The following is a 26,201-nucleotide window of genomic DNA, read 5'->3' on the forward strand; positions in this document are numbered from 1 at the left end:
TGACAATAACAAATACATAGAGTTGTATTTGCATTCATGCTCACAGTTTACAACCGAATAACAGCAGAATCTCATCTCATCTCATCTTCATCCGCTTATCCGGGGTCGGGTCGCGGGGGCAGCAGCTTTAGCAGGGGAGCCCAAACTTCCCTTTCCCGGGCCACATTAACCAGCTCTAACTGGGGGATCCCGAGGCGTTCCCAGGCCAGTGTGGAGATATAATCTCTCCACCTGGTCCTGGGTCTTCCCCGAGGCCTCCTCCCAGCTGGACGTGCCTGGAACACCTCCCTAGGGAGGCGCCCAGGGTTCATCCTTACCAGATGATCCTGAACCACCTCAACTGGCTCCTTTCAACGCAAAGGAGCAGCGGCTCTACTCCGAGTTCCTCACGGATGCTGAACTTCTCACCCTCTCTCTAAGGGAGACTCCAGCCCCCCTCCTGAGGAAACCCATTTCGGCCGCTTGTACTATAACAGCAGAATTACATTGATAAATATAAATATATCTACACATATGTTGTTAAAATATAAAACTACACCCATCCATTTAAACTCAAACATAAACTTATACAAAAACAATCATACCTTTGCATATAACCGTGGAACCCTTGTGGCATAAAACTGTCAATAAATCAGACACACACACACTGCGGAGATTAATAGCCACAATCACAAGCAACCAGCGCAAAACACAAAGTTCAATTCTCCAAGGAACGTGCAAAGGTTCACAGGAGTAAAGTAAAAAATGTCTCACAATTATGGAAGAAGAAGCGAGGCATTCCTTACCTTTAATGCATGGAAATTACAGTAAATCACTTCCAAATACAAACATATACAGTATGATTGTATCTTCTGTAGGGATTGTAATTCCTCACAGTCACCACATGGAGGCAACTGAGGAAACATTTGAAAAAAGGCGGATTTTCATAGCAGAAATGATAGTTTTCAATGGGTGGTTTTAATAACGACAGATGGATGAGATCCATAAAGAGGAAATCGAAAATCTTGCCCTGGGTGTCTTCCCCTCTCTCTCTCTCTCTCTCTCTCTCTCTCTCTCTCTCTCTCTCTCTCTCTCTCTCTCTCTCTCGCTCTCTCTCTCTCTCTCTCTCTCTCTCTCTCTCTCTGCTGCATTGACCCGTTATCCTCACGACCTTCCCATGGTGCACTGCTCCTCTGTTCCCTCCGGTCCGTTCTCTCTCTGCCAGCCTCACTGAACATCAGAGAGAGGGAGAGTCACCCGTGGGCTTAACCCGGGTCGTGTTAGTCTTCTCCTCGCTCTCATTATGTAAAAGAGAAACGCTATTATTATTTGTTAATTTATCATGAACAGACTGACATTAGCATTGATTGGCTGCACAGCGTTAAGGTCAAAGGTCATTCAGTCAAACTAAGACCAGGAAAAGCTATGAGATAATGTTCAGTTCAACTATCAGTGTGTGTGTGCGTGTGTGTGTGTGTGTGTGTGTGTGTGTGTGTGTGTGTGTGTGTGTGTGTGTGTGTCTGTGTGTCATGGACAGCAGACACATGGTATAAACTCTATCCTCATCATCGGATTACAGCTCTTTAACCTCTGCAATCATTCGTGTGGTGGCATTTACAATCATATCATCATCATCATCATCATCCCTCACACACACACACAGACACACACACACACACGCACACACACACACACACACACACACACACACACACACACAAACTCACATACACAATCCTCTCTGCCTTGCCTTGTAACATCATGGATACACTGTTCACTGTCGGTCCTGTGCAAAATCCAACCCAGACATAGTTTATCCATGTTTAAATGTTGTTAATATTAATGATTTATTGAAAGGTGCCATACTAATTTTCAGGTTGATACTTATAACTTATGTTTCCACTAGAACATGTTTTCATGCTTTAATGTTCAAATAAGATATAATTCACTTTCTATCTGAAACGCTCTGTTTTAGAGCCTGTCTCTTTAAGACCTCCACCTGAAAAAGCCCAGTCTGCTCTGATTGGTCAGTGTTTCCTGGTCTTCTGCATCTGCACTTTTCTGCACTGTCATTGCAGCCGAGAAATGACTTTCTAGTGTAGTTGTGACATCACAACCGTACAGAAGTCCCGACGGCTTGTTTAAAGACCAATTTCTGAATACAGGCGGTGTGCATTTCTCTGTAAACTGAGCTTTTTGATATAGCACCTCCACTTTTTTACAGTAAGGGACCTTTAAAAACTTAATTTGACTCATAATTCTTAGTTGAAATATGTTTTAATTCAGCTGAACAACATTTGTATTACTGTATATAAATAATGCATTTTTAAACTTAATATAAATTAATATCAAGGTCTTGTACTGGATACAGCATAGTCTTTGGATAATTCTGTTGGTTAAATGTCCAAGTTTTCAAGATTGTGATATACGACACCACACAAACAGAAATTTTTCAATAGGTGTGTCTTACCCATTCTGGGTTCAAACCCATTGGCCAGCTTGGGAGTGTGGAGTTTGCAAGTTTTCCCTGCGTTAGCTGGGTTCTCTCCTGGTTCTTCTGCTTCCTCCCAGACTTAAGACGTGCAGGTTAGGTTAAGTGGCAGTTCTAAATGTCTGTACATGTCAGCCTGTGATTGACTGGCAACATGTCCAGGATACCCCTCCCCCTCTTGCCCAGTGACAGTTGGAAGTGGCTGTGGTCACGGACCCTCTCAGGGATAAGTGGTTACAGATAATGGATAGAAGGATGGATAAAACATGCCATCATGCAAATACAAACATAATGTCCAGTGAGGTCAAACTGAATAAAACGATGTCACATGATGTATTTTAATGCAGCTGGAAGGTCAGTTGTGGTTCATTTGTTGCTCTGCAGATGTAGGGGATCAGGGGGTGAGCGTGAGATAACAGACTCCCAGCCTGCAGGGATTACAATTTATATTTAGCAGACTAACAGTCATTCCACACGGTGTGGTCGTCCTGCTGAGCTGGCCAGGTGCCACTCAGCCCGGTGTTGGTGTCGCTGCAGGGATCAGTGCGGAGAAAATCCATTGAGGTTTCATAACAAAGTGCCAACAGCAGTTTAAAGCTGCTGTCAGGTAGAGCTGCAGTGACAGCTCTGTTAATGCCTGATACTGCAGAGATTCACACAGAGGAATAACTGCAGAAAACAGTCACAGAAAAGTAGCACCATTTTTTTTAAAGAATAAAATGAAATCATGGTTTTCAGCTTGGAACCATTTGGTGCTTTTGTTGCATGATTATAGGAAAGAGATAAAAGACAAAGCATTAATTTCACCACACAAAAGTTACATTTAATACAAATGATTTGTTAATGCAATAAAACTATTTTAAAAACACTGCTAGGTTGTTGTTTGGTTTTATTTCTTTAGAAAATAAGATATAAAAATAAGAAGAAAATAAAAAATGATGGAGAAAAGAAATTTAAATGCACTTAATGTTAATTTAAAACAATGTTTTATTTCTTTTTTTAAGTATTTGTTAGAGTGAATTCTTATGTCTCAATAAATATATAGGTAAATGCATAAATAAATGTATAAATAAATAAATACAGGAATAAATAAATGTATAAATGCATAAATAAATGTATAAATAAATAAATACAGGAATAAATAAATATATAAATGCATAAATAAATGTATAAACAAATACATACAGGAATAAATAAATATATAAATGCATAAACAAATGTATAAACAAATAAATACAGGAATAAATAAATATATAAATGCATAAATAAATGTATAAACAAATAAATACAGGAATAAATAAGTAGTTAAATGAATAAATAAATGCATAAAATTATAAATAAATACAAGAATAAATAAATGCTTTAAATCTATTTCTAAGTTTTTGGTCACCTACATTTATTTATTTATGTATGTATGTGTCCATTTTTATACAGTCTATGGTCCATATGTTAATGAGGCAGGAGGCCCCACTTATTCATGCATTTATTTATTTCAACATTTATTTATTTATTTATTTATTTATACATCTATTTATCGCTCCATTAAATAATGTCTAGTCCCCCATACATTCTACCTTAAATCAGTATATTTACATTTTTGTATGTAGAGTTTTACAGCGTGGCAGAACTCTGGCCTCTACGTCATTACGTATTCCTGTCTTGGCCAATGAGAGCCGAGGAGGGCGTAAAGCCGTCTCGCGCCGGGTAAAAGGGATTTGACAGTTGCAGGTCTCGAGCTGATCCTTCAGTTGACTTCCTCAGTGGGACGGAGACCATGGCGGCGGCGGCGGCTGCCTGCGGCCAGCATAGCGCCGCGATTACGGCCGCAGTTAGTGGGAAAAAGACGCACAGTAACCGGGAACACAGTCGGAGGAACCGGGAGAACTCTCGCCGGAGACAAGCCGCTCTTTTATTTCTTAGCAACATCTCCCTGGACGGGCGACCAGTCCAGATTAATTCAGCCGAGCATGTAGGAAGAAGCCACCACAAAGAGACCGACCTGGAGGGAGCAGACTCTGGCTCTGCGGCGGCCGGGCAGTGCCGGGAGCTGGGTAACACTGGCAGCTACGGGACGTTCTCCGGTTTGGCAGCGAGCGGGAGCTCCGGGAACGTCAATCCCTCCCTGGCACCGAGGACAGGAGTCCTCAACATACCGCCTATCCTCGTCCTGCCGTCCGACACGGGGTTCAACGATGTGGGGAGCGCGGAGGTGCTGCTCGAGTGCCGCAGAGGCTCGTTCTCTTCGCCGGGGAACAGTAACCTCCTGTCGCCGTCCCCGTCCAACACCAGCCTGCTGCCCTCACCCCTGGGGCCGCGGAAGTCTTCCACACTGCTGTCAGTTCAGAGCTGTAACTCCGTGTCCTCAGAGCCGCGACAAAGGTGAGCTACACCCGAGCAATGTTAAAGCAGTTGTGGAAGAAACTCCGAGTTTTTACTCAAGTAAAAGTAGTAATACCACACTGTAGAAATACTCTATTACAAGTAAAAGTAGTAATACCACACTGTAGAAATACTCTATTACAAGTAAAAGCTCTGAATTGAAGATGTAAAAGTACAGAAGTATTAGTATCAACATTTACTTAAAGCACAAAAAGGAAAAGCCCTCATGCAGAATATCAGATTATTAGATCATAATTATTGAGAGATTCATGTCAATATCACTTTAAAGTTGTAGCTGGTGAAGGTCAGGGGCTTATTTTCATAAATGTATACATTCCTGTATAGCTTAATCTATAATAATATATTCTATTTGTTGATAATATTTTGTATTAATAATCTGAATCCGTAAATTGACTCGTAACTGGAGTTTCCAAATAAATATAGTGGATTAAAAAGTACAAAATTTCCTCTGAAATGTAGTGGAGTAGAAGCATTTAAGTGCCATTCTGACGCAAAATCGTCCCATGGTCTTTTTCGGCACTTATATACATCAAATTAGCCATCGAGACAGATTTTTTGGGGTAACTACTATTAACGTCAAATTAGAGGGGAGAGCCGCTAACAGCCTTATTAGCTCGGGGCAGCACGGTGAAGACGTTCAAACGTCTTTTTTAACCACTAATACTGCTGAAATAACAGCAGACCTCTGCAGCAGCATGAGAAGAGTCCTTACACACAAAACAAAGCACCAACAACGTAGTTAGTGAACCCAGAGTATATTAAGAGTGTTTTAAAGACTTACCTACTGGCCCCTGTACCAGCTCCTCTCATAGTAAAGTCCATTCAAGTGAAAGTCAATCCCAAAGGAAGGAGCCCATTGGTGCTTTGTTTTGTGTGTAGGGACTCTTCTCATGCTGCTGCAGAGGTTTGCTGTTATTTTCAGCAGTATTAGTGGTTAAAAAATACATTTTTAGGAGCCGATCCCAGCTGACATCGGGCGTGAGGCGGGGTCCACCCTGGACAGGACGCCAGTCTATCACAGGACACATAGAGACAAACAGAGACAGACAACCATTCACACTCACATTCACACCTACGGGCAATTTAGAATCATTAATGAACCTAACACATGCACGTCTTTGGACTGTGGGAGGAAGCGGGAGAACACAGAGAAAACCCGCACAGACACAGGGAGAACATGCAAACTCCACACAGATCGGCCCCAGCCGGGATTCGAACCAGGAACCTTCTTGTTGTTAAGGCGACAGTGTATGTACTAAGGGTGCACTCACACTGTCCATCTATACCGTGTCCAAGCACGGTACAGATGGACAGTGTGTGTGTGCCTATGGCGGTTCTGACGTCATTTTAGTGCGCCTGTTGGGACAAAGAAAAAAAGAAGGACGGACCATGCGCGGACATTTAAAACAATGGCGGTGAAAGGTTCACGTTGGTGTAATGCGGAGGTGGAGTGTTTACTGCAGATTTGGTCGATGAAAAGATTCAAAAACAGTCGACAAGACGCACAAAAACTCCGAGGTCTATGGAAAGATTTGTAAACAAAGCAATGTATCGCGATGACGTCATCAATGCGTGTGACGTGTTACGGCGTGATGACGTATAGGCAGCAAGAAGCATTGGCCGAGGCCCAGGTAATGGTAAATGGTAAATGGACTTGTACTTATATAGCGCCTTTCTAGTCATCTGACTACTCAAGGCGCTTCACAGTGTTTGTCACATTCACCCATTCACACAGACATTCACACTGATGGCAGTGGACATCTACATACCATCTAATTTGATCTAACCATTCACACCACATTCACACACCCATGCGCAGCAAGGGGAGCAATTTGGGGTTCAGTGTCTTGCTCAAGGACACTTCGACATGTGGACCGGGGGAGATGGGGATCGAACCACCAATCTCTCGATCAGAGGACGACCCACTCTGCCACCAAGCCACAGCCGTAGTGTGAGTACAAACGGGCAGAGCCACGGGGGGAGAGGGAGGGGGGGACAAGTACCCTAAAGCACGGGGCCAGGACGGACGCACAATGTGAGTGCGCCCTTAGTTTGAGGGAGGAGATTTTTGTCATAGGCCCACAGGAAGAATGTGGACTGTTTGACACTGGCTTTGATGCTGAAAGACCTTGGTTCCTATTCGTGTTTGTGGTGGGGTTTCGGTGAAATTAAGTATAATTATGGCTGGAGTTAATTGTGTCACTGGTGATGTAATGTTTCCAAATGCACTGCTGCTGTTACCTCCCTGCCTGGAGGTAAAACTGAACTCAGAGCGATCACTGGAGGTATGTAAATGTTTCTGAGTCATGTCCCCACACATCCTCAGGACACGATCTTAAGAATTGTATGACTAATGCCAGATGACTTTGAGAGATGACGGTGGATTGTTAAAGGTGCAGGAACTACACTATACTGGAACTACAAGGAAAGCTTCATCAGCTTTTGTTAGGGAGAGCTGAGCGCTACAGGCCATGTATCACAATCTATAGCATTTTTACTGTTCATTCAATAAATAAAGTACAAAGACTTTTCTGTTTAAATATTTAATGCTGTAAACATTGCAATAACACAGTTCGGCCGCAGGTTTTTCAAAGTTCTTATAGAGGCAATGCAGAAATGATATAAAATATGCGTTAAAGTATATATGGCCTGACAGATATTGGATTTTTGAGAACAGGACAGATTTTAGATGGGGGTAATTGAGGGATTATCGAAGGGGCCGATATAGTGAATGATTTTCTTTGTGGATGTTGTCACTCTGCACATACTCTCAAATCTGCTTTCTTAAACAGATAAGTTATTGAAGAATATTAACATTATTATAATCCATTTATACATACAAAGTATTACATTGTCAGCAAGTTTAGAAATGCACACTGAGAAAATACAGTGTAAGTAAAAATAAAATCAAGAGCTAAATAGTACTTTATGTTCAGTACCAGTCATTTGCTGACCAGTTAAATAAAGAATAAATACAAGTAAATTAGTTAACTATATATAGTACTAAGTTTAAATCAGCCCGAGAATCATTTTCTGAATGATATGTTCAGTATAAAAAGGTTTTCCTATTCCCTATTTTTTCTCCACAATGGGCTGTGTAAAATTATAAATGGCACATAATCGTCAGATTAATGAATAATTAAATTTGAATTTGTTGTGTAACCTTTATTTGGTTTCATATCATAAAAGACAAAAAAAGCAGCAAATTTTCAAATGTATCTTTTCAAATCAATCATCAAAATCATTTCCTGTTGACTGACCAATTGACTGATCAACACAGTTTTTCAGCACTACTGTCAAGAATGTAAAGTTTTGTTTTTAATTTTTTGAAAAAGTAACAATAAAAAAAAAAGCCCTCTATGTCATTAACACGACATGATTAAATAATACTGCATTTGAGAACATATTTTCTCCATTTGTCTTGTATGATAATGTGTTTATACTCATGAAAATAAGGTATGGAGAAGTATTCTTTTGCGTTGTGGCGGCTCTTTAGTACGAATGAAGGGACCCGAATTATTCTTGTAGTTGTTTTTTTGTGTCGTGGTGCCCAAATATCACTTCCTGCTCTAAATGCGCCGTGCCGGGTTCATGCTCCACCTCGCCCCCTCCTGTAGCTGTGATAAAATAATATACATTTTGCTTATTCTTAGGTTTGCTTTTTAATTACTTAGTATTATTTTCAAGACTTGCATATTCCACTCTTACGTTTACCTTAAAGTTGTACTGAACAGTATCTGCACGTTGTTTGAATATAATGACCTTTTTTTAAAAGCACAGACACAAAGTTTTTGGTATCTCTTCTAATATATCATATTTATAATGCAAGAATACTAATCATAGGCAGCTTTTTTTAATAACTTTGAGCTCGGTTGCATATGCAGTTCAAAAGGACCCTTTGTCTTACCCGCTGGAGTGGCTGGTGGCTTTGTCGAGGGGAAGTGAACCTGGGGACGGTTAAAAACCACAAACAGACAACACTAAGTCAAGCCGTTTTTCTGTGGCACAGTAACCCAGAATCGTGTTGATTTGGGTGTTTACTACAGTAACTCAGGATTAGTTTGGATTTTCTCTGCTGAGAGGGGGGGGGGGCAGATAATGGCTGACTGAGAACAGAAGGATGCAGCAGGAAAAAAGAGTGAGATATTAATTTCATGAATATCAACTGTGGTTTTTATCAGTGTGTGAGTGACTGAGCATGTTTTGTATGAAGCGTACTCATCTGTTGGTGGTTCACACTTGCAGCACTTGCGTGAGTGCTGATGGATGGATCAGCTTCGTCACCATGTTGGCAGCGTATCAGACCCTGAGAATGTCAGTCCTGCTGCGTTAAACACTGCTTAACCTATTTACACCTAACAACAGGCCGGACTGATGAGTCAAGACTGGTGCACCAGCCACCAACCTACAGCTCCTGCTGTGGGGCCTGATTTTGTTTATTGTGATGCTGCATATAAAGTATTCCATTGTGTTTCATGCCAGCATGGTTGTTCTCAGTGTTACTAATGATGTTACTCATTCTTTGTATAACCTGAACCAGGGCGTACAACAATGATAGCAATCCCATCACATTCATACAGGGATGGTAATATACAGCTGTTAAAGAGTCATTTACAGTGCTTCCCCTACCATTATATTAGGGGGCGCCCTCCCCCTTGAAATTCAGGTTAATTTTATTTAATTGTATTTTCTGAATAGCGTCAGATCACAACAGGAGTCATTTAAGGATGCCTAAAAAAGGATAACTCAATAGCCTTATGTTATTTATCTTATTTACACGAGAGCATGTAAATTCTGTCCTTCCGTTTCTCAGAAAACTCCGACATCTTTGGAGATTCACTGGTTCAAAGATCGTTAAATTGTTTGGAAAGAGGCTCCACTTCTAAAGGGGAAAACGAAACTGAAACTTATCAGAGATCCTTTATTACTTATCCTCAAAGCAATTTCAGTCAAAAACAACTGGACTGGTTGTTTGTCTAGGAAGACGTTTCACCTCTCATCCAAGAGGCTTCATCAGTTCATGTACGCATCTGACCAGGCTGGGACTGGTCCAACTAACTGGTGTGGAGATCCAGGTATTTAACCTCTCACAAGGCCGATGATGTCACTGAAACCCTTTGTGCTCCAAGTGCCCACGCCCGTCGTTAGAGTGACAGTCGGTGGTGGGCAGTTGGTTTCGACTTCGTTAGTGCTCTATTGAGTCTGAACGACAGTCGTTGGGGTCACCCGGGCCATGTGTGAACAGTTGTCCTTTGAGGTTAGATTGTTGAATCTCCTGGGAAGGGATGAAAGGGCGGCATTGTAAATTGGAGATAAGTGGTGTCTCAGACCCCCTCCTCTGTTTAGCGATGGTTTCTCCACTTTTACATAGATGGCTTCTTTTACTCCTCTTTCAAACCATCTGTCCTCTCTGTCCAAGATTTGGACATTGCTGTCATCAAAGGAGTGGGCTTTCTCCTTGAGGTGTAAGTGGACAGCCGAGTCCAGGCCTGAGGAGTTAGCTCTCCTGTGTTGGGCCATGCGTTTATGCAGTGGTTGTTTTGAACTGATGAAGCCTCTTGGATGAGAGGTGAAACGTCTTCCTAGACGAACAACCAGTCCAGTTGTTTTTGACTGAAATTGCTTTGAGGATAACGATGACCTGGACGAATGAGAACATTCACAGGCTTTATTACTTAGTTTAAGAAGAGAGTTCACTCCTACAACAAAAAACTCAAAAATATAATTAAAGAAACTGAAATTCTTTCTTTATGTTGTTGTGCTTGAAACTGAGTGATTTTTGATTTAACTTTGGCCTGTTTCTGTTTCCGCTTATTTAAAATTCATCTTCTGATGCCAAGTGTTGCTCATCGTGCAATACACTGATTTAAACTGAGTTTGTATTGCAGCTCTGATTATTGATGTTTAATTGTGATCCTTCTGTCTGGGGATTTTAATAAGTGGGTTCATGAATGTGTTAATGCTGATTCATAGATAGATGGATGCACTTTATTGATCCCAAGATGGAAAATTGCTGAACCTCATTTATCCATGTGAGGGTTGACCTTTAATACGGACCTAATTATTAAATTGTCTGATTAAACACCAGCTGGCGAGCCAAGAAAAGAACATCCAGGCAACTCGCTGCAGTGCGTTGGAATCGCATGAAAACCATGATTCCTTTAAAAAAAATTTGTCATCCACTCCCCCCTAATACTGTAAACCTGGGGGAAACACTGATTTTTATGTATTGTTTTAAACCACTGGCATCAGATTGGTAACCGGTATCAGCAAGTTAAGGTATCGGAATCGGTATTGGTAAGGAAAAAATGGAAAAGCTTTTGTTTCTTGCTCTCTGCCATGACTCCTTCTTGTTGCATGAGTTTGATGCCATTGTTTTCCAATGCACAACTGTCAGACGAAGCAGGACAGCAGCACTGTTTTCTGCTGCAAGAACCAAGTGCGTTCTTTCTGGAAGTCATCAAACTGTCATCTGGGATAAAGGTCCTAGCTGGCTGGTTAAATAGTGCAAGTGAATGGCGATTTTGGGTTAAAGGAGCTGCTGTAGCTGGTGTTGATGATATTTCCTGTGCTGTCACCTACACACTTCCTGGTGTGATGCATTTGGCTGGTGTTCGATACGATCATCAGTCACACTCTGTTTAGCCTTGGTGTCGCTAACAAGGCTCAGCGTGTGAAGTCCTGCCAGCCAGCTAACCAGCCAGCCAACTGCTTCATTAGCCTGCACGCACACACAGTCACACACACACACACACACACACACAGTCACACACACACTGACACATATCAATAGTTTAGCTGTTTAACTAAAGCTCTTATATACAGTTTGTGAGGATACTTGGCTGGTGAAGTACACACTTTGGCTGCTGAAGGGACTGAACTTTTTACCTTCAAAAAGCTTTAGCATATGAGCCGCAGTTGAGTCAATCCTCATCTTATATTGTGACATTTCTGTGCATAAGTTCTGCTCAGGTTACTTGAAGCTTAATGATATTATGTGATGAGTTCAGGTGCGAGAGAAAAAGAAAGAAAAATAATCCACAGTTCAGGAGACATACAGGATGTTTAATGTGTCTGCCAACAAAGATATTTTTACTGAATCTAAACTTAAACATTCATGAGTACAAACCGACAGAGATCACACACACACACACACACACACACACACACACACACACACACTTGCAATGACATTATGACGTAACCTTACTTACTTCAGGAGACCCTATGACACAGCCTGTTCAATGTGGGGCCGTTGCGTTTTTATTATGCCCCGATGTCTGTGTGAAATGTACCAAGATGCTTGATGCGTCCTCAAGCTGTTAGCGGATACAGTAACAGAGCATTAACTGTGCGTCTGTGTGGATGGGAAAGACCCACAGGAGGGTCACAAAGTGACGAAACAGCATGCTGAATAAGTTATTAATAACCTCTTTAATGTCCCTCTCTCAAACACATGCAGGTGCTTATTCCACCTCTGCCCTTCTCTCTACTGTTAGTTGAGTTTCTTTAATGCATAAAGTTGGAGGTTTGTGTCGGGTTTGAGTGGTTGTTTAACAGTGCAGATCGGCTCACACACACTAGACGCCGACGCCTCTTTTGCTTCTGAAATGAAGCATCTGGATGGCTCACAACCTCGGCTAAAGCGCTTCTTGGGGGAAATCCTGTACAAGTGTGTGCTGGGCAGCTTTAGTATGAGCTGTAGGGGAAGATACAGTTAATATCAGATAGGGACTGGAGGTTACTGAAGGTTGTTTGTAGAATTTTAAGGTTGATCTGTGTCTGTTTGGCTGAACTTTCCCCTGGAGAGGTCATGAGTTACCTGAATAACCGCATGGAGTCAGCAACGTAGACTGCCAAAACATTGACACTGATGTGATGATTGTTGTTTCTGGTTTAAATGATAGCATTTGGCCTTTCTTGACATCAGGCCCAGAAGACTCTCTGAGTTAAGTTGCTTATTTGAAACCTTTGCTGGATAAATTTCAGGTTCTCTGCATCAAGGTCCATCTAAAGGCTTGGACATGTGTTTTTTAAATCCATCATGCATAAAAGTCTTTATGCACAGGAACCTTGCCCATGCGTTTTATCATTCTATTCATTGTTAAAATTCACAATAGGAGACAAAATGCTTTTGCCCGGTCTCCCACTCCTTCTCTCTCATTTCCTCCCTTTCTTCTCTCTGTTGCCACTCCATTTAACCCCCTCCTCATCATCATCCACCTGAATTTTACTATCTGACCTATAAAAAGTAGGCTATCTGTGTTATGTAATGATACTTTCAATCTAGCATCTCTGTATTCTTTACTTTCTTTTTGCTGGGATGGCTTTTGACGGATGTGAAAAATGTAAAAATTCAAAGCTGTTCCAAGAACGATAATGACAGATGAAAGTTTCTTACCAGGAGGAAATGAAAAGTAAGAGCTGTTTATGACTGTTAAGCTGAAAAGAAATAATAGGAAGAACCAGTGTGGCTCAGCATGACTGAGCTTCTCCGTAAACAACCACCACATGAGGAACTGAAGCTCTGTTCACACAGGCGCTCTGATCATCTCCATCTCCATTAGAGCTGCAACTATTAGTCAACTAACTGATTAGGCGATCCACAAATAATCGCCAAATACTATCAACACTATTCTGATCGTTGATCATCATTAAAGTAATGTTTCATGGGAAAATGACAGCCTCTCAAATATGGAGATATCCTGCTTTTCTCTGTTTTATATCATATTAAACTGAAAATCTTAGGTTTTGGGTGACTATGGACAATTTTCAGAATTTCCTGACATTTCATAACATTTAGATGATTATTTTAGGAACTGAATAGTCATTACCAATGCTGAGTTACTACACCAAAACCAACTGTTGCTTCCACGCGTATTATCAAATCCACTGAATCCCCCAAACTTTAAAATGTGTAGCTAAATCTGTATTTCTGAAAAACACGGGCAAGCAAATACATATAATAAAACTTCAAGATGACTGATTTGCAGTGTAGACCTGATTCTACTTGCTGGTGTTGTTAAAAGTTTTTCAATAATGTTTCAATAATAAAAATGCATAATAATCCATAAATAACCTCAAGTACAGCCTCAAAAATGACCATGTTGTTGAAAGATGTTGAAAAGTGGGGTCAGTGAGTGAGTAGTTTGCAGAAGCCAGATAAACTTTAGGACAGTTCGTTCGGGTTTAACTTTATTGTGGAAATATTCATGATACCATGTTTACACTTAAGACCCTTTGTGATTTAAACCATTTTCTTAATCTCTGGATTCATTTGACCACATTTCTTTTCTCGTGTAAATGCTTATGCGTCCTGATGCGTCCCTGATAGGGTTGCATTATTTGCCCTTTTTTCCCTGACCTTTGGTTGACCTTTGTAAACCTATCATCACCTTTTCTGTCACGTCCAGCTGCAGAGCAACACAGAGTTTGCCAGGGAGACTCACAGTCGACACACACAGCTAACTATAACATGTCCATTTTAACAAGAGTTGGAAGAGCTGTGTGATGCATCTTTGCATCTCTCTCTCCTTCATTTCCTGACATCTGTGTGTAATAAAAGCCTTAAATACAAGTGAAGTATTTCACTCTCTTTGTCTGGTTTTATATGTGTGCATGCCTTTCCTTGGTGTCCCTCCCTTTTTTTCACCAAGCCGAGTAAACAGCAATTTAGGCTTTGGTTGTTTAAAACTTGACCTGGTTGTCAATCAACCTTTCTCTTATTCTCTCTCTCTTTCTTTGTCTTTTTCTCCACACACCCGTTCTTGTTTCTGTCTTTGGGATCTTTGATTTTCATTCTCGTTAGCTTTCACTTTTCTTTATCCTCCTCTACCTCACACATGGGTTGAACTGATATGTGATGCTGAAGGTTGATACTGATAATTTAGGTTACTAAAGCTGTTGAAATTTTGTATCAATATTTGTCAGAATCGTGCCATTTTCAGGTACAATACCTGTGTAGCAGCGTTTTGTTTACTAAAAGAACAATAGAAGCGTGGTTGATGGATCTCACAGTTAAACTCCAGGGGAAACGGAGGCGTGGTGTACGGAAACGAGGCGCAGGGTGATTTCTTACCAGCTACGCAGACTCCATCGGTAGCGCGTGGCTGCTGCCAGCTTCTGTGTGTGCCATTGAGTTTGAGTGGGAGAAGAAGACAAGTCGGGCCCATGTAGCTGCTTCAATTGGATATAATGGACGCGCTTAAGGAGTCCATGAAGTTTCACTGGTCTTAAATGTTTTGTCAAACTCCTTCCCCTCTCACACACACACATGGTAAATGGTAAATGGACTTGTACTTATATAGCGCCTTTCTAGTCTTCTGACTACTCAAGGCGCTTCACAGTGTCTGTCACATTCACCCATTCACACTGACATACACACTGATGGCAGTGGACATCTACATACCATCTAATCTGATCTAACCATTCACACCACATTTACACACCCATGCGCAGCACGGGGAGCAATTCAGGGTTCAGTGTCTTGCCCAAGGACACTTCGACATGTGGACCGGGGGGAGATGGGGATCGAAATACCAATCTCTCGAACAGAGGACGACCGACTCTGCCACCAAGCCACAGCCGCCCCACATCAAAACTGACTGCATGTAATGTCGGCTACACTACACAGGCATCAAGATTATCTTGGGCTAGATTCTTCCATCTCGACGCTCATCAGCAAAGCCCAGATTTTTTGCTATTTCTAAAGATTATCTTTCCGAATTTTGCTGGTATGTTAAGTGTTTATTACGTCCCCCAATTTGCTCCGAGGTCCATGCTAGATGCACTGCATGTACAGTCCATGTTCTCGCCGTTTTCATTCACATTTTTGTCTTTTATGAATTTTCTACAGAGCAAAAACTTTGCTTGATATCAATCAGAATTGTAAACTTCTGTAATTTCCATCCATTTCCATCTTCAGTCAACTCTGTGAAGTAGGCAGATTCTCCGGCCCGGATCCAGGCGGGCAAACAACATTTGTTTAAGTCATGTTTGATCATGCAAGATTTCTGGTTTTGAGTGTTCGGACTTGGACTGCTTGTTCATGAATGAATCTGTTAGTGTGTGCTGTTTTGGCCAAATCGTTGCTATAGGAACAAAACCTTTGAATGTATCAATACACGCTCTCTGACATTTCTAACATCTGTTAAGATTTGAAAACTGTTTTAGGGTGGGCCAGGTTTGAGTTGGAGCTGCTTTGTTCCCGAAACTTCAGTGGTGAACTTGTTGCCTGAAACAGAAAACTAATCAGATTCTGCACGAAACACTGATTAGACACACCCTCTGGACTAACACACACATGAAGCCAAAGACGTCAGGAATCTGACTGACAGTGTGTGTGTGTGTGTGTGTGTAAACATGCATGCCTCTGCAGTGAAAACAGAGCTGAACCCCACTCCCATCCACACCCTTAACACACACATGATTTATCTCATTCTTTTGGTTTTTACAGACTCTCTTCAGACCATGTCCTCACAAATGTGAATAAATCCTAAGAAGTCCTTCACCTCCACATGTCTATTTTGGTTCTGTCTGCACACAAACCTTTTCAGGCTGTTTTCTAAACCCTCTCTCCACACTGAAACACCAAAAATAAAATTAAAAGTATCTTCTGCTGGTTGGCAAATCACAAATCATTCAGAAGGAGGAAAAGTCCAATCATTTCTTTGCTTCGTATTCATTGATGTGAGCTGCCGTACAATACGTTGTTGTAGCGTGGCGGCAAGATTCTAGCAAGGGGGCTTCATGTTGCCCACTCCTCATTAGCATAAAGTTGGGGTCCAGGCAGGGCTGTAAACTAGCGGTTGCCATTCGCCAAATGCGACTAAAATCTTGCCCTGGCGACTTCATTTTGGAGGGCTCCATGCCAAATGTTTGTCCTGATGGTCGTGCTCGTGCAGTAAGCTATGCATGACATAGCAAAACATTGTAGTAGCTATAAAATGATGACAGTAATAAACTTTAGCGCTAAACCGGTGATTTGTTGTGTGTCACACTGAAGTAGCTCCCCGCACTTCACAGCTGTAGAAAATAGTTCCCCTCAGAAGCAAGGTAGCGTACGCGTCAGCGCTCTTTAAAAGTCTGGAGCAGTGACTGTAATCTGAGCGCATGCTGTGATGCTCTGGACCCAGAGCTCAGGTAGAAGCAGGCGGCCTGACTGTTATATTACTATAATATAATATCCCGTATATATATGGATGGTGGTTCAGAGGGAGTCTGCTGAAGACAGTGGTGAGGAGTTCTGATTAGAGATACAGACTGGATCCGTCCCATCTGTAGTTCTGAAGAGTCATTAATGAGTGTTTCCTTTGTCAAAGTCTTGCACTGTTAAAGTTTTCAATTTTCAGTGTTTTAAAATTCAATTAATGATATTCAAATGTATTTCTAAATAATATTTTGGCCTCTTTTCTAAGCATGTATTGCTCTATAATACTGTTATCTCAATGAAAAGGACTGAAACCAGGGGCGCCACCAGGGATTTTGTGCCCCATGAAAAGATGTCACTCTGGGCCCCCCAACCAGGCACCAGCTGCGCCAACCAGGTGCCATTTCTGTAACAGGCTGTCCAGAACCCAACCAACCCATTTAAGCTTTAAATAACTTTACTCATAGTGCAACATCACTATATTCTTTTGTGGTTCATTCATTTGCGTCAAACTGTGTTTGCTAAATTATTCTAGGGTTCAAGAGTTAAAATATTGCCCAACAAAAGGTGAGAGTTTCTAATAAACCTTTACTACAGGAAGCAAACACAAACTGTTAGCAACATTAGACCTTTTCTGTTTCACAATATAGCTTTTTTTTTTACGACATCAAAAAAATATACAATGCCGTGACCAGGATATTGAAAAGATGTCAGAAAATATGCAGCTCTGACAAAAAAGTCTAAAGCATAATTATTGCGACAGAAAAATAAGTTTAGAACAGTAAAAAGTGAATTTTGTGTAATTCAGGATAATATGCAGGGTTTGCCCCCAGAAAAGTTGTTCGGCACGGAGGCAGGTGACCAACCGGCATCTTTTTTACTTTGCTAGATCATTTGGACACAGTCACATGAACTACAAGTAATTGTAAAAAAAACAAAAAAAACAAACAAACATGGATATTCCTGATTTTTGTTAATTTGAAATAATATAATAGTGTAGCCTGTTTAGCCTGTTTAGCCTGTTTTCTCAGTAAGTCATTGAAGAGAAATTAACGCTGCTAGTGACAAACCCATTAAGCGCAAGGTGCTTTAATCACTCCCCACTCGCTCCAAAAAAAGAAGAAAAAAAGAGTTGTATGTATCAGATTAATGGCACCCGCTGTGAGGGAAGGGAGAGGCATCTTTTATCTGCATACTGCAGCACTGAAATAACACAGACGAGCTCTGGCATGCTTCAAACTTGTGGTGCGAGCGACAGCGCTCCACCTTTATATAAAAAAAAAAAAAAAGCCACTCTATGCTCCACTCCAAAATCAGCTGCTCAGCTCACACGCTCTGTTGTCCGCCTGCATATGCATCAGTCATGTGGTGTTACGAAGGCTCATAAAACTAAGGTGGAATAACTGTAAATCCATTGCTGCTGCACTGAGACCCTCCATCTATGGCGGGGCGACAGGACAAATACACTATGTTGTCAAAACTATATAAAAATGCCTTTTGTGTTTCTTTGTCTACATTGTTTCTCTCGGGACGTTAAAAAAAAAATTGCATTACTGCAACGTATACATCATTAGGACAACGCTTTATGTTCTGATCTTTGCAAGGTTTTTAAATTTTGCACTCAAGTTATTAATAAAATGAGAAAATACTCTGAAGTAGTAGGCCTTGTGGTAGTAGTTGTCTCATTCATCACCTGTTTAATCGACACAGGAGTATACAAAAATAGACTTTACCATGCGGTTATTGCATATGACCTATTTAAAAACATTTTATATTGTGATATATATGAAAATAGCTGTATCGGGATAGAAGATATGCGGCCCAGACCTACGAAAGCTGTACTCTTCCCTGTCCACGCAAAAAATAACAAGCATCTAAGTCTTCCTCTGTCTCTCTGTCTGGCTGTGTGTGTGTGTGTGTGTGCGTGTCTGTGTGTGTGACTTGCACAGTCTTATCAGTCACATCCAGTTTGCAGAATTATTTTCCTCTTTGAACATTCCGATGTCGCCAGCAGGCTGATAAAGGGACACTTGTCCTGCTCTAAGACTCACGTCAGTATCCTTATTGATAAGAACAAAACACCCTTCTTCATGTTCATACAGCGTGTTTACATTCACTCCGATAATTCCATTCAAACCAGATTGAATTAATCTGGCCCGTCACATAAACACCTTAACCAGGTTATGACACATTAGGATTATAACCGCAGTGAGAAGAACCACGTTGGCAGAGCTGGATTATGCACATTAATCTGTCAAAGATACGCTCTGCAGGAGCGCGGCTTAGTTTGGTGTCTGTCAGGAGCGGACAGGTCAGAGAGTGTAGACTCAGCAGAGCTGGATATTTTTAGGCACTGACCGACTTGCCTCCATAATAGAGTATCAAAAAATGCCTTCTCTTTCAAATCCTTAAGTATAAGTAAATCTTCACAGCGTCAGTTAGGGATGGGTATCCAAAAATGAAATTGGTGTCGGACTACAGGTTCATGACTGGCCAGTACTGCAATATCAATAAACTCCTGGACAAATGGTGCTGGTATTGGTATTCATGTAACATAGGAAACATTGCTTGTAGTAGGGCCGGGAGATTAATTGATTTTGAATCAAAATCAAATTTATTTGTTTTTGGACAATGTTGAAAAATGAAAATCTTATTTGTTTAACTTGGGCAAAAGCAGGAGTCTACTGATCTCTCTCGGCTCCCTTCCCCTCTGCTCCATTTCATGCAAATATGTTTGGTTTTGTTTTCAAAATTTATTCAGGAATGCTATACATTTTTTACTCCCTAGAGGCAGCGAGGCACTTTTGTTATTTTACAGAAAGGGAAAGCTAATTTAGCACTTCACTCATTTCTTTTTGTTTAAGAGAAGTCTGGTGAAACTGTTAATGAGGTGTTTTTTTCCCCTTCTAGTTTGTCTGTCTGTCATTTAAATTAAAACATTTTAAATGGTTATTTTGTCTTTAGTAGTTCAAAATAAATCGATTCAAATTGAAAATCGAATCTGGTATAAAAAAAAATCGGGGATTTTATTTTTAGGCCATATCGCCAAACCATAGTGGTGACTGACTGAAAATAGTAGCAATTGCTCCTCTCTCACATACACAGGAAACTCAGGAAACCATGTAACTTGATATTTCTGCAGAAAAGTAAAAAGATCTTATTACTGTTGAATCTGTTTGCATCTTTCCATGTCTTTGTTTTTGGCACCAAATAATGGAGAATAGTATCGGTACTGATTTAAATCATAATGATACCCAAGCCTAGCGTCAGTGAGCCAATGAGCATGCAGCATGCTTGTATGCAAATCTGGGGATGCTGCTAATTTGACTGTCTAACATCACGCATCACAGAGGCTTTTCTCTGTTTTTTATATCATATTAAATTGAATATATGGGTTGTGGGCTGACAAAACAAGACATTTTCTCCTGGGATGGAACTGGGATAGATAATCTACAGACCAAACAGTTAATCCACGAAATGATCGATAATGGAAATAAACCATAGTTGCTGCCTTAGTGCGGTTGACAGTTTTTGTCCATCTTAAACGAACCGTACTTACCGGGCAAAAGCACAAAAGAAAGAAATGTGAAGACTAGTACAGGGAGAGAAGGAGGGATAATATAGGGAGGGACTTTTCTCTGGGTAAACCATGCAGAAGAAGAGGCAGAAGGAGTCTGTTAATCTGGGGTGTGTGTGTGTGTGTGTGTGTGTGTGTGTGTGTGTGTGTGTGTGTGTGTGTGTGTGTGTGTGTGTGTGTGTGTGTGTGTGTGTGTGTGTGTGTGTGTGTGTGTGTGTGTGTGTGTGTGTGTGTGTGTGTGTGTGTGTGTGTGTGTGTGTGTGTGTGTGTGTGTGTGTGTGTGTGTGTGTGTGTGTGTGTGTGTGTGTGTGTGTGTGTGTGTGTGTGTGTGTGTGTGTGTGTGTGTGTGTGTGTGTGTGTGTGTGTGTGTGTGTGTGTGTGTGTGTGTGTGTGTGTGTGTGTGTGTGTGTGTGTGTGTGTGTGCATTTAATCTGTTGTTGGTCAATGACAAAGTGTGTGTGTGTGTGTGGTAAGGATTTAGTATGGGAGGTATTTAAGTAAAGCTGTGTGTGTTAGTGTTAAAGGAGTGCAAGATTACGACTACTTGCTTTTGCGCATGGAGGAATTGTTGGGTCTCTGTAAATAATAAATAAATCATAGGGTGTCAGGTGTTTTTTTAGGGCTGCCCCGGACCAAGGATTTTCTTGGTCGACCTGTGGTCATCATTTAGAGCGATTAGTCCACTAATCAACGCATATATATATATCTGTCCCCTACCAAGTATAGCCTCAGCGACTGAAAAACATAACTCAATGTGTATGTTGATTATTTTGCATTATTTTGCAAGTGCAAACAGCTGCGCACTATAAAGCTTCCGCCTGTCAATGACACCGGCAAAGTACACATGAATAGTCTAATATAGCATACAACAATAATAAAATGTATTATCTCTGCTTTCAAACTTTGGGCCGTTACTTACATGTTTAAGGTGGTAGGTCATGTTCGTCTAACGTTACTTACATGTTTAAGGTGGTAGGTCATGTTTGTCTAACGTTACTTACATGTTTAAGGTGGTAGTTCATGTTTGTCTAACGTTACTTACATGTTTAAGGTGGTAGGTCATGTTCGTCTAACGTTACTGACATGTTTAAGGTGGTAGGTCATGTTTGTCTAACGTTACTTACATGTTTAAGGTGGTAGGTCATGTTCGTCAAACGTTACTTACATGTTTAAGGTGGTAGGTCATGTTCGTCTAACGTTACTTACATGTTTAAGGTGGTAGTTCATGCAGGTCTAACGTTACTTACATGTTTAAGGTGGTAGTTCATGTTCGTCTCACGTTACTTACATGTTTAAGGTGTTAGGTCATGTTTGTCTAACGTTGCTGACATGTTTAAGGTGGTAGGTCATGTTCGTCTAACGTTACTTACATGTTTAAGGTGGTAGGTCATGTTTGTCTAACGTTACTCAACATGTTTAAGGTGGTAGGTCATGTTCGTCTAACGTTACTTACATGTTTAAGGTGGTAGGTCATGTTCGTCTAACGTTACTTACATGTTTAAGGTGGTAGGTCATGTTCGTCTAACGTTACTGACATGTTTAAGGTGGTAGGTCATGTTCCTCTAACGTTACTTACATGTTTAAGGTGGTAGGTCATGTTCCTCTAACGTTACTTACATGTTTAAGGTGGTAGGTCATGTTCGTCTAACGTTACTTACATGTTTAAGGTGGTAGGTCATGTTCCTCTAACGTTACTTACATGTTTAAGGTGGTAGGTCATGTTCATCTAACGTTACTTACATGTTTAAGGTGGTAGGTCATGTTCGTCTAACGTTACTTACATGTTTAAGGTGGTAGGTCATGTTCGTCTAACGTTACTTACATGTTTAAGGTGGTAGGTCATGTTCGTCTAACGTTACTGACATGTTTAAGGTGGTAGGTCATGTTCCTCTAACGTTACTTACATGTTTAAGGTGGTAGGTCATGTTCCTCTAACGTTACTTACATGTTTAAGGTGGTAGGTCATGTTCGTCTAACGTTACTTACATGTTTAAGGTGGTAGGTCATGTTCGTCTAACGTTACTGACATGTTTAAGGTGGTAGGTCATGTTTGTCTAACGTTACTTACATGTTTAAGGTGGTAGGTCATGTTCGTCTAACGTTACTTACATGTTTAAGGTGGTAGGTCATGTTCGTCAAACGTTCCTTACATGTTTAAGGTGGTAGTTCATGCAGGTCTAACGTTACTTACATGTTTAAGGTGGTAGTTCATGTTCGTCTAACGTTACTTACATGTTTAAGGTGGTAGTTCATGTTCGTCTAAAGTTACTTACATGTTTAAGGTGGTAGGTCATGTTTGTCTAACGTTACTTACATGTTTTAAGGTGGTAGGTCATGTTCGTCTAACGTTACTTACATGTTTAAGGTGGTAGGTCATGTTTGTCTAACGTTACTTACATGTTTAAGGTGGTAGGTCATGTTCGTCTAACGTTACTGACATGTTTAAGGTGGTAGGTCATGTTCGTCTAACGTTACTGACATGTTTAAGGTGGTAGGTCAAGTTCGTCTAATGTTACTGACATGTTTAAGGTGGTAGGTCATGTTCGTCTAACGTTACTTACATGTTTAAGGTGGTAGGTCATGTTCCTCTAACGTTACTTACATGTTTAAGGTGGTAGGTCATGTTCCTCTAACGTTACTTACATGTTTAAGGTGGTAGGTCATGTTCCTCTAACGTTACTTACATGTTTAAGGTGGTAGGTCATGTTCCTCTAACGTTACTTACATGTTTAAGGTGGTAGGTCATGTTCGTCTAACGTTACTTACATGTTTAAGGTGGTAGGTCATGTTCCTCTAACCTTACTTACATGTTTAAGGTGGTAGGTCATGTTCCTCTAACGTTACTTACATGTTTAAGGTGGTAGGTCATGTTCGTCTAACGTTACTGACATGTTTAAGGTGGTAGGTCATGTTCGTCTAACGTTACTTACATGTTTAAGGTGGTAGGTCATGTTCCTCTAACGTTACTTACATGTTTAAGGTGGTAGGTCATGTTCGTCTAACGTTACTTACATGTTTAAGGTGGTAGGTCATGTTCGTCTAACGTTACTTACATGTTTAAGGTGGTAGGTCATGTTTGTCTAACGTTACTTACATGTTTAAGGTGGTAGGTCATGTTTGTCAAACGTTACTTACATGTTTAAGGTGGTAGGTCATGTTCATCAAACGTTACTTACATGTTTAAGGTGGTAGTTCATGTAGGTCTAACGTTACTTACATGTTTAAGGTGGTAGGTCATGTTTGTCTAACATTACTTACATGTTTTAAGGTGGTAGTTCATGTTCATCTAACGTTACTTACATGTTTAAGGTGGTAGGTCATGTTCATCTAACGTTACTTAACATGTTTAAGGTGGTAGGTCATGTTTGTCTAATGTTACTTACATGTTTAAGGTGGTAGTTCATGTTCGTCTAACGTTACTTACATGTTTAAGGTGGTAGGTCATGTTCGTCTAACGTTACTTAACATGTTTAAGGTGGTAGGTCATGTTTGTCTAATGTTACTTACATGTTTAAGGTGGTAGTTCATGTTCGTCTAACGTTACTTACATGTTTAAGGTGGTAGGTCATGTTTGTCTAATGTTACTTACATGTTTAAGGTGGTAGTTCATGTTCATCTAACGTTACTTACATGTTTAAGGTGGTAGTTCATGTTCGTCTAACGTTACTTACATGTTCAAGGTGGTAGGTCATGTTCGTCTAACGTTACTTACATGTTTAAGGTGGTAGTTCATGTTCGTCTAACGTTACTTACATGTTTAAGGTGGTAGGTCATGTTCGTCGTGGATGAGTGATAGGCAAAGTTTGCATGTGACCTTCTTGGGGTCATCCTTGTTCTATTCAAAGTGATCCCATATTGTAGACGTCTTTCCCAACATGATTGGCTTTAAATTGTTAACTGTCTAACCGCGATGTCAAAGGGACCTGCCGTCTTAGAAAAAACAACACCGACAGTGAGTTAGTGTCACGACTTCCTGTATCTGGCCCTTCAAATTAAAAGCCCTCCAATCGACCAATGACCTTTTGGTTGGCCAATGATGTTTTGGTCGACCAGTGCGTGGACGACTATTTGGGGGCAGCCCTTGTGTTTTTTTACAGAAAAGCAGTCACATTGGCATCCAAGCAAAGGCTGCAATTTACCGTCCTGTCTATGTAAAAACTGAGGGGTAACATTCTTCTTTTCCTAAAAGCTGGCTTTCTAGGATAGGCCTAAACATGTGACGTAACGTGACGTGAAGCGAGGGGTACACTAAAGTGACGGTTTGGTACGTACCGTGGTTGTCAGAACGAACAGAAGTTTAATTAGTAAACGATTAAGTGAAACAGCACATTCACTTCTGCAGTGTCTCAAACAGACATGGCAGACGACCTTAAGAATGTGTATTGATCCCTGCCTAAAGCAAGAGATTAAACCTGTGCTTACGTGCGTGCGTGCGTGCGTGCGTGCGTGCATGCGTGCGTGCGTGCGTGCGTGCATGTGTATTCTGAGCTATACAACTCTGCCTCTGATCAGTGGAAGCTGTACGTGAGGAGGAAGCAGCTGTCAGCTCATCAAAACACAACAAGAGCAAATATCATTGATCCTTGAGGACAAATCAGGACACAGTAGGACAGAGACATGTTTACAGTACAGCATCACCACCCTGCAGCCAGTGAGTGAGTGAGTGAGTGGGTGTGTGTGTGTGTGTGTGTGTGTGTGTGTGTGTGTGTGTGTGTGTGTGTGTGTGTGTGTGTGTGTGTGTGTGTGTGTGTGTGTGTGTGTGTGTGTGTGTGTGTGTGTGTGTGTGTGTGTGTGTGTGTGTGTGTGTGTGTGTGTGTGTGTGTGTGTGTGTGTGTGTGTGTGTGTGTGTGTGTGTGTGTGTGTGTGTGTGTGTGTGTGTGTGTGTGTGTGTGTGTGTGTGTGTGTGTGTGTGTGTGTGTGTGTGTGTGTGTGTGTGTGTGTGTGTGGATCACTGTATTGGATTAGTTTGATTGAAAGTTTTTTCCTGGGGCGACTCAAAGTACAGTTTCACCAATAAATAAATATGAATGCAGTCACTTTCATGTGGTCCTTTAAAAGGTATGTGTTTGAAGTGAAGAAGAAATCGGATACCTGTCATAAACTTTGAATAAAAGCAGATATTTTTGGCGAGATAAATGGAGGGAGAGATGAAGGAAACGCATAAAAGCATAGTAGTGAAGAGTTAAAACTGGCACGGAGAAGATTAATGCTGTTGTGCAGACTTCCTGGATAATCTGACTTTTTTTTTTCAGTGACAGACGGTTCAGTGGTTCAATCTGGTCAGCAGCTCCCAGCAGAAAGAGAAATGAATGTCGGCAGATGTCACAGAGTTGTGTTCACATTTGACAGTATTTAACTTGGAGTTTTAGTTTGCTCATTTGTACCAAAATGAAAATGTTTTGGGTTTGTTATGGACAGGAAAGGAGCTCTGGAGATTAACTCACTTAAATGTTAGCAGAGGATTTGTTTCAGATTTGCACTAATGGTGTGGTAACAAAAACAGATGTAAAGGAAGGACAGGAATTACAAATCTCCTGTGTTAATGAACATATTGCACCTTAAAAAAAACAAAAAAAAACAAATTGAAGTAGGTTAAAGAAGGCATA

At 40.9% G+C, this 26,201-nt stretch overlaps 1 protein-coding gene across 1 annotated transcript in view; it reads left to right on the plus strand.

Moving 5' to 3' along the window:
- Positions 1–2,811: 2,811 nt before the first annotated feature.
- The window catches only part of cables2b (Cdk5 and Abl enzyme substrate 2b), a gene marked incomplete at its 5' end in the record, with an annotated part of 49,332 nt that continues 25,942 nt past the window's right edge, over positions 2,812–26,201 (plus strand). The window contains 2 exons of the mRNA XM_083920458.1: positions 2,812–2,824; positions 4,219–4,849. Coding sequence (XP_083776584.1) covers positions 2,812–2,824; positions 4,219–4,849 — 644 coding nt within the window. The remainder of the gene's footprint in view (positions 2,825–4,218; positions 4,850–26,201) is intronic.

The sequence above is a fragment of the Echiichthys vipera genome (assembly GCF_963691815.1).
Source record: "Echiichthys vipera genome assembly, chromosome: 9".
Taxonomy (NCBI): domain Eukaryota; kingdom Metazoa; phylum Chordata; class Actinopteri; order Perciformes; family Trachinidae; genus Echiichthys; species Echiichthys vipera.